The sequence below is a fragment of the Arachis stenosperma genome, chromosome 4 (assembly GCF_014773155.1).
Source record: "Arachis stenosperma cultivar V10309 chromosome 4, arast.V10309.gnm1.PFL2, whole genome shotgun sequence".
Lineage (NCBI taxonomy): Eukaryota > Viridiplantae > Streptophyta > Magnoliopsida > Fabales > Fabaceae > Arachis > Arachis stenosperma.
The window spans coordinates 42,815,400-42,831,101 of NC_080380.1; the positions used below are offsets into that span (position 1 = coordinate 42,815,400).

The 15,702-nt window shown below is 40.9% G+C and overlaps 2 protein-coding genes across 2 annotated transcripts; both read right to left on the bottom strand.

Annotated features, from left to right (window-relative positions):
* Window positions 1-6,576: 6,576 nt before the first annotated feature.
* LOC130974920 (uncharacterized) lies at window positions 6,577-8,289 on the bottom strand. Its single transcript, XM_057899759.1, has 2 exons — window positions 7,609-8,289; window positions 6,577-6,909 (listed from the first exon to the last, which is right to left on the bottom strand). The coding sequence occupies exons 1-2, from the start codon at window positions 8,287-8,289 to the stop codon at window positions 6,577-6,579; spliced, it is 1,014 nt and encodes a 337-aa protein (XP_057755742.1).
* Window positions 8,290-9,395: 1,106 nt separating this feature from the next.
* Window positions 9,396-10,571, bottom strand: LOC130974921 (uncharacterized). The gene has a single exon (XM_057899760.1). It carries the CDS (start codon window positions 10,569-10,571, stop codon window positions 9,396-9,398), a length of 1,176 nt encoding a protein of 391 aa, XP_057755743.1.
* Window positions 10,572-15,702: the final 5,131 nt, after the last annotated feature.

Consider the following 15,702-nt stretch of genomic DNA (forward strand, 5'->3'; position numbering starts at 1 on the left):
AAAGACACCAAACTTAAAATATGAAACTAGACTCAACTAAAAGACTCTAAACCAACACAAATAAACAGTCCTAATCTAAGCAACAAGATAAGCCGTCAGTTGTCCAAACTCGAACAATCCCCGGCAACGGCGCCAAAAACTTGGTGCACGAAATTGCAATAACACTTTTGCAATCCCGCACAACTAACCAGCAAGTGCACTGGGTCGTCCAAGTAATACCTTGCGTGAGCAAGGGTCGATCCCACGGAGATTGTCGGCTTGAAGCAAGCTATGGTTATCTTGTAAATCTTAGTCAGGATGTCAGAAATTATCAGGATTGATTGTGAAAAGCAAAAGAACATGAAATAGGTACTTGTTTTGCAGTAATGGAGAATAGGTTGAGGCTTTGGAGATACTCCATCTTCTGAATCTCTGCTTTCCTACTGTCTCCTTCAACAAACACGCAAGACTCCTTCCATGGCAAGCTGTATGTAGGGTTTCACCGTTGTCAGTGGCTACCTCCCATCCTCTCAGTGAAAGCGATTGCATATGCCCTGTCACAGTCATAGCGGAATTCATCTGTCGGTTCTCAATCAGGCCGGAATAGAATCCAGTGATTCTTTTGCGTCTGTCACTAACGCCCCGCCCTCAGGAGTTTGAAGCACGTCACAGTCATGCAGTCATTGAATCCTACTCAGAATACCACAGACAAGGTTTAGACCTTCCGGATTCTCTTGAATGCCGCCATCAGTTCTAGCTTATACCACGAAGATTCTGGTTAAGGAACCCAAGAGATATCTACTCAATCTAAGGTAGAACAGAGGTGGTTGTCAGGCACATGTTCATAGTTGAGAATGATGATGAGTGCCACGGATCATCACATTCATCCAGGTTAAGAGCAAGTGATATCTTAGAATGGAAGCAAGCATGATTGAATAAGAAACAGTAGTAATTGCATTAATCCATCAAGACACAGCAGAGCTCCTCACCCCCAACCATGGGGTTTAGAGACTCATGCTGTGGAAAGTATACAAAGAAACGTGTAAAATGTCATGAGGTACAGATACAATGTCAAAAGGTCCTATTAATAGAAGACTAGTATCCTAAGGTTTACAGAAATGAGTAAATGACAGAAAAATCCACTTCCGGGCCCACTTGGTGTGTGCTTGGGCTGAGCAATGAAGCATTTTCGTGTAGAGACCTTTTCTGGAGTTAAACGCCAGCTTTCATGCCAGTTTGGGCGTTTAACTCCAAGTTTTATGCCAGTTCCGGCGTTTAACGCTGGAATTTCTGAGGCCGAATTGCTACGCCGGTTTGGGCCATCAAATCTTGGGCAAAGTATAAACTATCATATATTGCTGGAAAGCCCAGGATGTCTACTTTCCAACGCCGTTGAGAGCGCGCCAATTGGGCTTCTGTAGCTCCAGAAAATCTACTTCGAGTGCAGGGAGGTCAGAATCCAACAGCATCTGCAGTCCTTTTCAGTCTCTGAATCAGATTTTTGCTCAGAACCTTCAATTTCAGCCAGAAAATACCTGAAATCACAGAAAAATACACAAATTCATAGTAAAGTCCAGAAAAGTGAATTTTAACTAAAAACTAATAAAAATATACTAAAAACTTAACTAATTATACTAAAAACATACTAAAAATAACGCCAAAAAGCGTACAAATTATCCGCTCATCACAAAGCGACCGACCTCTTCAGGTCAGGACAAACCGACCTCTTTTCCAAGAGCTCGGCCAAGTCACAGGAAAGCCCAAACAAAGGGCCCAAATAGAGGAACACGCCCCAAATCCAAGGGCAGCCCAAACCCATAGTGATAAAGGCGGTTCCCTTAAAGATTACCTCACTTAAAGATAAGATAAAGATAAGATAAGATAACTAACTTATCTTATCCACAGAAGGCCACATCTCACCATTATAAAATCACTGGAGCAGCCAGGTATAACTCATACTCTTATTCTACTCAATACCTGCTTAATACCCTTGCTAACTTAAGCATCGGAGTCCCTTGCAGGTACCCCCCACCCTCCGGGGACGAAGGATCAGCAGCACTTTCAAGTGTCACAAGTCGAACCCACAAGCTCTAGCGACTATATATACCCGCCAGACACATCGGCTCCGACCAACGCAGAAGATCTCGACCGAGATCGACCTATAGTTTCAAGTAACCCTCAGAACATTGGCGCCGTTGCCGGAGAACCTGGAAGTCATTCCAACACCATGGTGGACAACCATGACAACGACCACGACTCGAGTTTGGAAGATAGAACGCCACACAAGAACACGGATATTGTATTTAAGAATACTCCGGAATGCAATGGAGACAAAAATTCATCAAATCCAGGGGCGATAGAAGCGCTTCAAAATCGATTGGAGCAACTTGAGAAAGAAGCCAAACATCAACGTGAAAAAGAAGAAGATCTACGTCGAGAGATAAGGCGGCGCCGAGAATTAGAAGATAAGCTTATGAAACTCGAAGCTAATCTCAAAACTAAAGCTACTCGACCATCCACAGAGGATAGCTCTCAGAAAGATCCAGATCCATTCACCAGGGAAATTATGAAGACCAAAATCCCAAAAGATTTTAAACTTCTGGATATGACTCTATATGACGGCACCTCGGACCCCAACCACCATCTCAGCAACTTTAGAAGTAGAATGTACCTCACTGATGCCTCAGATGCAGTTCGCTGCAAAGCCTTTCCAACAACTCTCACCAAGACAGCCTGATGCACGGAAACTTGTTTCTCAACAAATCTCCCTTCGGCAAGTATACCGAATTGTCGTCAAGTAAAACTCACTATAGAGTGAGGTCGAATCCCACAAGGATTGATTGGTCAAGCAACTTTAGTTAGAAGAATATGCTAGTTGAACTAAACAGAATTTAGACTTAGATGCAGAAATTTAAATGACTAGAAAGTAAATAGCAGAAATTAAAGTGCAGAATCTTAAATGGGGAATTGGGTAATGCTCATAAAAGTAAATAGCAGAAATTAAAGAGAATGGGTAAGATCAGAAATGGGGAGATCATTGGGTTTAGGAGATGTTGCAATTCTCCGGATCAAGTTCATTCTCATCTCTTCCTCAATCAATGCATTCATTGATCTCCTTGGCAATCTTAAGTGATTGAATCCCAATTCCTTAGTAATCCAATCTCTCAAATCTTGATCAATAGCAAATTCCTTGGTCAATTGCTCATGAGAAGAGATGAAGTATGGTCACTGATTATACCACATACATTTCCCAATTCAAGTATTGAGGGGATTATAGTCACATATCCATCCCAACCCAAATTGGTCCAGCATGAGAAAGCAATTCTAGCATGATCTCTTCATTCCTTTTCCAAGGTTCCGAAGAGATCCAATTATGGAGAGTTTTTTTTCCAAGATAACTAACCAATTGAATTAAGATTGAAAGCTTTCTAGTAAAATCAAGAGAAAAGATAGAAGAAGAAGAATGAAAACTAATATTGATCCATCAAATTACAGCAGAGCTCCCTAACCCAATGAAAGGGGTTTAGTTGTTCATAGCTCTAGGAATCAAAAATGGCAGAAAAGAAGAATCCATGCTAGAAGTACAGAAAAGTAAATATGCAGAGAGTAGTTCTCCAAAGTGCAAAAAGTAAAAGTTCTATCTAGTTCAAAACTACTCCTATATATACTACTCTTCATGATCTTCTAGTGAGTTCTTCAAGTCTTGGATGTGGGCTTTGGACCTTGAGTTGAAGCAATTCTCATCTTTAGTGGGCCCAGCTTGCAGAGAAATATGAATTAGGCACAGGCACTTAGTGAGATTAATCGTGGAATACATTTCTGGGTGCGAGAACGTTAGTGGCATTCACCTTTTCTACTAACGTTCCACCCTTATATGCCCACGTTATTCTCAACGTTAGAAGTCTTAACGTGACTTCTAACGTTCCTTCTCAATTCTTGGCCAACGTTAATGGGACTCACTTTTCCCATTAACGTTGGTTTGTGCCCCTTTTCGCAAACGTTAATGGGAATCACTTTTACCATTAACGTTGCTTGCCTTTTGTCCCTTACGTTAGGTCTCACATTAGCTTAGCTAACGTAGCTCTTAACGTGGGCACCTATCACCTTCGAGAGCGTTAGTGACACTCACCTTTGTCACTAACGCTCTAATTGCCTTAAACCCCTACGTTAGAACCCACGTTAACTAAGTTAACGTGGCTCTTAACGTAGTAATGAAGCCTTCTTCCAACGTTAGTGACAAAAGTGAGTGTCACTAACGTTGGCTCTTTGAACCCCACTCCACGTTAACTTTCACGTTAACAATCTTAACGTGAGAGTTAACGTAGGTAATGCAATTGATCCAACGTTAGTGACAAAAGTGAGTGTCACTAACGTTGGCCTTGTTGATCCTCATCCACGTTAGAGTTCACGTTAACTTAGTTAACGTGACTCTTAACGTGGGGCATTGCCTAGTTTCTCAACGTTAGTGGTGTTCACTTTTACCACTAACATTGAGGAGAAACGTTATTGGAGTTCACGTTTTTCATTAACGTGGAGTCCCCTTTTTCTTCTACGTTAAGTACCACGTTAACTTAGTTAACGTGGCTCTTAACGTAGGTTATGAATGGCTTCGTAGGCGTTATTAGTGATCACTTTTCTCATTAACGTTGCAAGCCAATTGCCATCCCACATTAGTAGTCACGTTAACTAAGTTAACGTGAATGCTAACGTGATTCTTCCATGCTTCATTTGTCCTGAAATCAAGCAATTAAAGTGCATCAAAGCTCTAGCCAAAATCATGAGATTATGCATCATTAAAATATCATGTAATTCTGGCAGAAATCTCATGAAATCATGCAAAATTCACAATAGTTGCTTGAATGAAGATGTAAGTATATCTTCACCCAAAACTTGCCTTGTTTACTAGGAAAATGCATGAAACTACCCTAAAACAGTAAAGAAAAGGTCAGTGAAACTGGCCTAGATGCGCTGGCATCACAACACCAAACTTAAAGCTTGCTTGTCCCTAAGCAAGTACTGAAGCATAAGAAAAATGAAATAAAAGAACAAGAAGAAAAGATGGGAATAGCATTCATGGTTCATGGAGTTTCATGCATAGCAACTTAGGTTCTTTCCTTTTAGGTTTCAAGCCTTTATCAAATCCCTAGTCATTCTCTTGATTGCATCCCTTGAGGTTTTTTTCTTATTGATCCTTCTTGCTAGGTGCTTTATAAGAGGGCGACTTTTTATAATAAGCTTTCAGCCAACACTCCCAAACCAGTTGGTTTTAAGGTGTTAGGTGTTAAGACACCCCTAAGGACTTACTCCCTCAAGTCTCTTTCCCTCATACATACACACCACAGGCACATGGTTTGTTATTCTTTCTTTCTAGAGACCTTGGTGTCCAGTACCTCTTTGGGTTACTAAGTGCTCTGTAACAAGGGTTACTCTTGATAGTGGACTTTCAGCTGATAATCCCAGATTAGTTAATCCAAGTTACCAAGTGATAAGGCACCCCTAAGAGCTTATTCATCCAAGTATATCCCTTGTACATAAACACCACAGACACATGCCTCAGTTTCAAAACCCTTGGTGCCTAGCATTGTTCCTTTTTGTGTTCTCTTTCTTATTTTCACTTGTTTTACTCTTTTTCTTTTCTTGTTGGGATCTTATTATTTAGCTAGCCTCAAGGAATGTGTCTCAAACTTATGACTTAGGATGGATAGTTGCTTTCTTTCCTTTCTTGGTGAACCAACTTAGCTTACTAATCATCCTACCACAAACACTTAGAATGCACTTCACAAAATGACTCCATTCTTGTTCTTTCCATAACATTTTCTTTTTGATTAACTTAAAGAGACAAGCATACAAGTAAGAAAGGTGGCAGTGAGCATTCAAGACATTAGGCTCAATAACATAGACTTAAACAAGGAGAATTAAAGACAGAATTGAAAAGGTTCCAACTAACGAGCAACTATTAATTAAAGGTGCATTTGGACTTCGAATTTTAACATTCTCAGCATATGGAATTAAGTAACAATACAACCTTCGAGTGATGGTTTCTAGCTGTCCTCCTTTTTGTCATCATCCATAGTCTTTGCTACGTTACCTCCTTGGATGAAGGTGCACCATTTCCTCATAAGGTTCCTGCAAAGTTATTGGAAGTTGCTTGTTCCCGAAGCACTTGAGAAATATTTAGCTTGCATGTATGCTTATGAACTTCTGAACTGAATTTGGTGTGTGAACACCAAACTTAGTTCCTTGTCCAGTACAAAAGTTTGCATACATGCAGAGGACCTTATATCATGTTGTTAACAAAACAATTCTTAACTGGAAACTAAACTATAGCTAAGTGATTCCCTTGATTGATTGAAGCTAGCAATGTGTTTTCGGGGGTGTAGTGTGATTCTAACTAATATCTTTGGTGGGACACCAAACTTAGAATTACACTTTCACTCTTGGATTGTTTTGGTGTGGAACACCAAACTTAGCTCCTCGCAATACAGGGGAAACAACTTGTGATCTTTATTGAAATGAAAATGAAAAGGAAACTACCTCAGGTTAGGTTGCCTCCCAACAGAGCGCTCTTTTAGTGTCGCTAGCTCGACGATTCCTCCATTACTTGAGATGATACTTTACTCTGGGGTTTTCCCCCATGTTGCCCATATAATGCTTCAGCCTTTGTCCGTTCACAGTGAAAGTCCTATCTGAACTTTCATCCATGATTTCTATGTGTACATATGGCGAGACTTTTGTGACAAGAAAAGGTCCGGACCACCTTGATTTGAGTTTTCCTGGGAACAGTGTCAATTTGGAATTGTAGAGGAGTACTTGTTGCCCCTTTTCGAAACTCCTGGGTGCAATATGCAAGTCATGTCTTCTCTTTGCTTTTTCCTTATAAATCTTGGCATTCTCATAGGCTTGTGATCGAAATTCCTCCATCTTTTGCAGCTGCAAGATCCTCTTTACACCAGCAGTAATGTTGTCAAAATTTAGTATCTTGAGAGCCCAGAGAGCCTTGTGTTCTAGCTCCAGTGGTAAATGACAAGCTTTCCCATACACCAGTTGATATGGGGACATTCTAATTGGTGTTTTGAATGCTGTTCGGTATGCCCAAAGAGCATCATCTAGCTTCTTCGCCCAATCCTTTCTTGATGCACCCAGAGTCTTTTCCAAAATTCTTTTTAGCTCTCGGTTGGATATCTCAGTTTGCCCACTTGTTTGGGGATGGTAAGGTGTGGCAACCTTATGTTTTACCCCATATCGTAGGAGGAGAGCCTCTAGTGGTCTGTTACAAAAATGACTCCCTCCATCACTGATAAGTGCTCGGGGGACTCCAAAACGGCTAAAGATGTTCTTCCTGAGGAAGTTCATGACCATCTTGTTATCATTCGTTGGAGTGGCAATAGCCTCTACCCACTTGGAAACGTAATCCACTGCTACCAAGATGTACTTGTTTGAATATGAGGTTGGGAATGGTCCCATGAAATCGATTCCCCACACATCAAACAGTTCCAGTTCCAGGATAAAATTTTGTGGCATCTCATTTTCTTTGGGCAAGTTTCCAGATCTTTGGCATTCATTGCAGCTCTTTACTAGTTCTTTAGCATCCTTGAAAATGGTGGGCCAAAAAAATCCGCTTTGTAACACCTTTGCTGCAGTTCTATCCCCTCCAAAATGGCCTCCATAACATGAGCCGTGGCACTTCCATAGGACCTCTCGTCCTTCTTCTTCCGAGACACATCTTCTAAGGATTCCATCTGAACACTTCTTGAAGAGATATGGCTCATCCCAGACAAAATATTTTGCATCATTTATGAGTTTTCTTTTTTGATGTTTATTGATCCCTGGAGTTAGAGCCCCGGTTGCCTTGAAGTTGGCAATGTCTGCAAACCATGGTGCTTTGTGAATTGTCATCAATTGTTCATCAGGGAAGAGCTCGTTCACACTTGTATCATGTGTTCCACCTTCCTCATGACGGATTCTGGATAAGTGATCTGCTACCTTGTTCTCCACTCCTTTCTTGTCTCTGATTTCAATATTGAATTCCAGCAACAATAAGATCCATCTTATTAGTCTTGGTTTTGATTCTTGCTTGGCAAACAAATTTTTAAGTGCTGTGTGATCTGTGAAAATAATCACTTTAGCACCAATGAGATATGATCTGAACTTGTCACATGCAAAAACTATTGCTAGCAACTCCTTTTCAGTAGTGGTACAGTTTCTTTGAGCATCATTGAGGACTTTGCTAGCATAGTATATCACATGGACTAAGTTATCTTTCCTCTGCCCTAACATGGCCCCAAGTGCAAAATCAGATGCATCACACATCAATTCAAAGGGTAAGTTCCAATCAGGTGGGGAAATGATAGGAGCATAGGACAATTTCTTTTTCAAGTTTTCAAATGCTAGCATGCTTTTCTCATCAAAATTAAATGGTGTATCAGACATTAGGAGATTGCTTAAGGGCTTGGCTATCTTTGGAAAAATCTTTAATAAACCTTCTATAAAAGCCAGCATGCCCCAAAAAGCTCCTAATTGCCTTGACATCACTAGGTGGAGGTAACTTCTCGATTAGCTCCACCTTAGCTCTGTCTACCTCAATGCCTTGATTAGAAACTTTATGGCCAAGAACTATTTCCTCTGTCACCATGAAGTGACATTTTTCCCAGTTCAAGACTAAGTTGGTTTCTTGACATCTTTTCAATACCAAGGCAAGATGGGTTAGGCAACTAGGGAAGGAATCTCCAAATACTGAGAAGTCATCCATGAAAACTTCAATGAACTTCTCTATCATATCTAAAAATATGGAGAGCATGCAGCGTTGGAAGGTTGCGGGTGCATTACATAGCCCGAATGGCATGCGCCTATAGGCAAACACTCCATATAGGCAAGTGAATGATGTTTTCTCTTGGTCTCTTGGATCAACCACTATTTGGTTATATCCTGAATACCCATCTAGAAAACAATAATATGCATGTCCCGCAAGTCTTTCCAACATTTGGTCCATGAAGGGAAGTGCGAAATGATCTTTTCTTGTGGCCTCATAAGCTTCCTGTAGTCAATACACATTCTCCAGCCTGTAATGGTTCTTGTAGGGATTAGCTCGTTCCTTTCGTTGGGCACCACAGTGATTCCCCCTTTCTTGGGAACCACTTGAACTGGACTGACCCATTGGCTGTCTGAGATTGGATAGATTACTCCTCCCTACCACAACTTCATGACTTCTTTCTGCACTACTTCTTTCATTGCTGGATTTAACCTTCTTTGGGGCTGAATGGAAGGTCTGGCACCTTCTTCTAGGAGTATCTTATGCATGCATATAGCTGAACTGATTCCCTTCAAGTCAGCAAGTGTCCATCCAATGGCATCTTTATGCCTTCGTAAGACTTGAAGCAACTCTTTCTCTTGTTCTTGGCTGAGAGCTGAATTTATGATTACTGGATACCTTTTATTTTCTCCCAAGTATGCATACTTGAGAGTGGTTGGCAGTGCTTTAAGCTCCAATTTGGGTGCTTCTTTTCTTCCTTCTTTTCTAGCCTTCCTTGAACATGTATTTCAGCGGCTGCAGCTTCTTCACTTGTTGCTAACTCCTCTTCTGTTGATGCTTTAAGCTCTTCTTCAAGAGTTTCTTGTACCAAAGCTTCTACTGAGTCCAACCTCATACATTCTCCCAATGAGTCATGTGGGTATCTCATGGCCTTAAACACATTGAATATCATTTTCTCCTCGTGTAATCTGAGGACAAGTTCACCCTTTTGGACATCAATAATGGCTCTGGCAGTGGATAAAAATGGCCTCCCCAGGATGATGGAGGTCTTAGCTCCTTCTTCCATGTCTAGTACTACGAAATCTGCTAGGAAAATGAAGTCTCCCACCTTCACCAACAAGTCTTCTACTATCCCATGGGGGAATTTGAATGACCTGTCTGCTAGTTGGAGGGCCATTCTTGTTGGTTTGGCTTCTTCAATCTTCATCTTTTTCATCATTGCTAGAGACATTAGATTTATGCTGGCTCCTAGATCACATAAAGCCTTTTCCACAGTGATTTTTCCAATGATACAAGGGATTTGGAAACTCCCAGGATCCTTCAATTTTTGAGACAATTTGTGTTGGATGATGGCGCTGCATTCTTCTGTAAGTACCACAGTCTCATTATTCTTCCAGCTTCTCTTTTTGGTCATCAACTCCTTCAAGAACTTGGCATAGAGTGGCATTTGCTCGATTGCTTCAGCAAAGGGTATGTTTATTTGTAATTTCTTGAAGATCTCCAAGAATCTTGAGAATTGGTTGTCCTCTCCCTTCTTCTTTAATTGCAACTGCTGTGGGTATGGGGCCTTTGGGAGGCATGGATTGGGCACTTCTCTTTCTTGATGTGACTTGGGGATTGAGGTGTGAGATTCCTCATGTCCCTTGCTTTCTTCATCCAATTCCTTCTCTGGTGGTTTCTTGTGGGTCTCCTTCAATTCCTTCCCACTCCTGAGAGTGATGGCCTGACATTCTTCCCTTGGTATTGAGTTAGTATTACTGCAATTGTTGTGCCCAGGGGTTTGCTTGAATAAGAATTCAATCTGTGTTTCCAGTTTCTTGATGGCAGCATCTTGATTCTGCATGTTAGATTGCACTTCTTCCCGGAAATCTTTACTATCTTGAATATCTTTAAATAGAATTTTGAGTAGAGCCTCAATCTTTGAAAGCCTGTCATCTGTGGATGATGGTGGGTTGAGATTAGGTGGTTGAAAAGGTTGGTTAGATGGATGTTGGTAATATCTCTGTGAGGTATTTTGATGGGTGGCATTGTTGTTGGAATTGAAGTTGGAACGTCTCGGATCTTGTCCTTGGTCTTGTTGGTTTCCCCATCCAAAGTTGGGGTGATTTCTCCATCCAGAGTTGTATGTCTTAGAGTATGGATTATGGACTTGTCTAGGTGAATTTCCCACATAGTTGGCTTGCTCCCAATCACCTTCTTCTCCTATGTTTACTCCTTCATGAGTTGGTGATGAGGTGATGGCTGCTGCAACTTGGTTCTCTTCCACCTTCTTGGTAAGATCTGCTAGCTGCTTGGTGATCATCTTGTTTTGGGCTAACAGTGCATCCATGTGGTTCAGCTTCATTACTCCTCTAGTGTTACTTCTTTCAGAGGCATAGAAGTAGTCATTCTCAACAACTGTTTCAATGACATCTATGGCTTCTTCAACAGTTTTCTTTTTGTTTAAAGAACCTCCTGATGAATGATCTACAGCCTTCTTTGACTCATAGGAAAGACCTTCATAGAAGATGTGAAGTTGAACCCACTCATTAAACATCTCTGGTGGGCATCTCCTTGTCAAGTCTTTGAATCTCTCCCATGCTTCATAAAGTGTCTCACCATCTAATTGCCTAAAAGTCTGCACCTCAATTCTTAGCCTATTAATCTTTTGAGGAGGGTAAAATCTTGCTAAAAACTTGTTCACTACCTCCTCCCAATCTGTCAGGCTTTCTTTTGGGAAGGATTCAAGCCACTTTGTTGCCTTGTCCCTGAGTGAAAAGGGGAACAAGAGCAACCTATAGACATCCGATTGGACTCCATTTGTCTTCACTGTGTCACAAATCCTCAAGAAGGTGGTCAAGTGTTGGTTAGGATCTTCTTGAGCACCTCCTCCAAATGAGCAATTATTTTGCACCAGAGTGATGAGCTGAGGTTTTAGTTCAAAATTGTTGGCATGAATGGTGGGTTTCTGAATGTTGCTTCCACAGTTTCCTGGATTAGGATTGATATAGGATCCTAAGACCCTCCGTTCATGCCCAACCCGGTTTGCATGGCCTTCTCTAGCATGATTATGAGCTTCTTCCTCATGATTGTTCTCCAAATTCTCTTCCATGTTGGGTTCAAAATACTCTTCCTCTTCCTCAGCACCAACAATTCTTTTTCATCTTGCTTCCCTTTTTCGTCTCCAAAGGGTTCTCTCAGGCACTGAATCAAAGGATGTTGGGATTCCTTCTCTTCTCCCTGTCATACAACAAACAGGATGCACAACAGGAGATATAGTGAAGACAATTTTTGTTAGAATGATTGTTAGTGTGAGTGATACAGTTTATCAAATAGTTAGTGGGTTAGTGAGCTGAATTATGATAAACTTAAAAAAGAGAACAGAAAATAGAGAGGGAATAGGGGGTGAGGAAGAAATTAAAAGCAAACTAAGGTAAATTACTGAATATAGAAAAGAATAACAAAAAGAAAAAAAATGCTCAATCTAGTGATCATCTAGCTTAATCATTGTTGATTCAAAATCAATCCCCGGCAACGGCGCCATAAACTTGATGCACGGAAACTTGTCTCTCAACAAATCTCCCTTCGGGAAGTATACCGAATTGTCGTCAAGTAAAACTCACTATAGAGTGAGGTCGAATCCCACAAGGATTGATTGGTCAAGCAACTTTAGTTAGAAGAATATGCTAGTTGAACTAAACAGAATTTAGACTTAGATGCAGAAATTTAAATGACTAGAAAGTAAATAGCAGAAATTAAAGTGCAGAATCTTAAATGGGGAATTGGGTAATGCTCATAAAAGTAAATAGCAGAAATTAAAGAGAATGGGTAAGATTAGAAATGGGGAGATCATTGGGTTTAGAAGATGTTGCAATTCTTCGGATCAAGTTCATTCTCATCTCTTCCTCAATCAATGCATTCATTGATCTCCTTGGCAATCTTAAGTGATTGAATCCCAATTCCTTGGTAATCCAATCTCTCAAATCTTGATCAATAGCAAATTCCTTGGTCAATTGCTCATGAGAAAAGATGAAGTATGGTCACTGATTATACCACATACATTTCCCAATTCAAGTATTGAGGGGATTATAGTCACATATCCATCCCAACCCAAATTGGTCCAACATGAAAAAGCAATTCTAGCATGATCTCTTCATTCTTCTTCCAAGGTTCCGAAGAGATCCAATTATGGAGAGTTTCTTTTCCAAGATAACTAACCAATTGAATTAAGATTGAAAGCTTTCTAGTAAAATCAAGAGAAAAGATAGAAGAAGAAGAATGAAAACTAATATTGATCCATCAAATTACAGCAGAGCTCCCTAACCCAATGAAAGGGGTTTAGTTGTTCATAGCTCTAGGAATAAAAAATGGCAGAAAAGAAGAATCCATGCTAGAAGTACAGAAAAGTAAATATGTAGAGAGTAGTTCTCCAAAGTGCAAAAAGTAAAAGTTCTATCTAGTTCAAAACTACTCCTATATATACTACTCTTTATGATCTTCTAGTGAGTTCTTCAAGTCTTGGATGTGGGCTTTGGACCTTGAGTTGAAACAATTCTCATCTTTAGTGGGCCCAGCTTGCAGAGAAATATGAATTAGGCTCAGGCACTTAGTGAGATTAATCGTGGAATACATTTCTGGGTGCGAGAACGTTAGTGGCATTCACCTTTTCTACTAACGTTCTACCCTTATATGCCCACATTATTCTCAACGTTAGAAGTCTTAACGTGACTTATCACGTTCCTTCTCAATTCTTGGCCAACGTTAATGGGACTCACTTTTCCCATTAACGTTGGCTTGTGCCCCTTTTCACAAACGTTAATGGGAATCACTTTTCCCATTAACGTTGCTTGCTTTTTGTCCCTTACGTTAGGTCTCACGTTAGCTTAGCTAACGTAGCTCTTAACGTGGGCACCTATCACCTTCGAGAGCGTTAGTGACACTCACCTTTGTCACTAACGCTCTAATTGCCTTAAACCCCTACGTTAGAACCCACGTTAACTAAGTTAACATGGCTCTTAACGTAGTAATGAAGCCTTCTTCCAACGTTAGTGACAAAAGTGAGTGTCACTAACGTTGGCTTTTTGAACCCCACTCCACGTTAACTTTCACGTTAACAATCTTAACGTGAGAGTTAACGTAGGCAATGCAATTGATCCAACGTTAGTAACAAAAGTGAGTGTCACTAACGTTGGCCTTGTTGATCCTCATCCACGTTAGAGTTCACGTTAACTTAGTTAACGTGACTCTTAAACGTGGGGCATTGCCTAGTTTCCCAATGTTAGTGGTGTTCACTTTTACCACTAACGTTGAGGAGAAACGTTATTGGAGTTCACGTTTTTCATTAACGTGGAGTCCCCTTTTTCTTCTACGTTAAGTACCACGTTAACTTAGTTAACGTGGCTCTTAATGTAGGCTATAAATGGCTTCGCAGGCGTTATTGGTGATCACTTTTCTCATTAATGTTGCAAGCCAATTGCCATCCCACGTTAGTAGTCACGTTAACTAAGTTAACGTGAATGCTAACGTGATTCTTCCATGCTTCATTTGTCCTGAAATCAAGCAATTAAAGTGCATCAAAGCTCTAGCCAAAATCATGAGATTATGCATCATTAAAATATCATGTAATTCTGGCAGAAATCTCATGAAATCATGCAAAATTCACAATAGTTGCTTGAATGAAGGTGTAAGTGTATTTTCACCTAAAACTTGCCTTGTTTACTAGGAAAATGCTTGAAACTACCCTAAAACAGTAAAGAAAAGGTTAGTGAAACTGGCCTAGATGCCCTGGCATCACAGCCATTAGATGGTTTGACAAATTACCTCCAAAATCCATCTCGAGTTTCGACGACCTAGCCAAAAAGTTCCTGGCCCGATTTTCCATACAAAAGGACAAAGCCAAACACGCACCCAGTCTACTAGGGATCAAGCAAGGAGATCGGGAGAGTCTTCGCAACTACATGGAAAGATTCAATAAAACATGCATGGACATACAAAGTTTACCAACAGAAGCTGCCATCATGGGCCTCATAAATGGCCTACGAGAAGGACCATTCAGCCAATCTATATCAAAGAGGTACCCGACATTCCTAGACGAAGTACAAGAACGGGCGCAGAAGTACATCAACATGGAGGAAAATTCTCGTCTTGGCGAAGCCTCGAGGTTCGGTTCTGCCTACCGAGATAAAGAATCCAAGAAAAAGGAAGATCTCTCCGGAGAGAAAATCAAAAAATATCATAACTACACCCCTCTTAGGGTATCCTTGGTAGATGTTTACGAAGAAGTCTGCCATACAAAAAAAATACCCCCAGCTCGGCCACTTAAAGGCAAAAGGGGAGGAGGAAATCGGAACGAATACTGTGAGTATCATCGAGTCCGAGGACATTCCACCAACGAATGCTTTGACTTGAAAAATGTCATAGAGAAATTAGTTAGGGAAGGAAAACTAGATCGGTTCCTGGCCAATCGGGATGAAGAACCAAGGAAAAGAAGAAGGGATGAAGATGTCGGACGATCTGAACGATCACCCCGCACACCGGAAAGACATGTCCACGTGATACACGGCGGATTCGCTGGAGGAGGAATCTCTAAGTCATCCCGCAAGCGACACCTCAAAGAAGTATACCACGTCGAAGGCAAGAAAGAAGTGCCAAACATCCCAGCAATCACGTTTACCAAAGAAGATGCATCCGGAATCATTTTAGGACACGACGACCCCATGGTCATCACAATTATATTGGCAAACGCCAACCTCCACCGTACATTAATTGATCAAGGAAGCTCCGCCAACATTCTATTCAAAACTGCCTTCGACAAGCTCGGCTTAGAAGAGAAAGAGCTAAAAGCATACCCGAACAGCCTGTTCGGACTTGGGGACACCCCAGTACAGCCACTAGGATACGTATCATTACACACAACCTTTGGAAAAGGGAACCAATCCCGAACACTTAAGATAGACTATATCGTGGTCGACGTAAACTCAGCCTACAATGCCTTA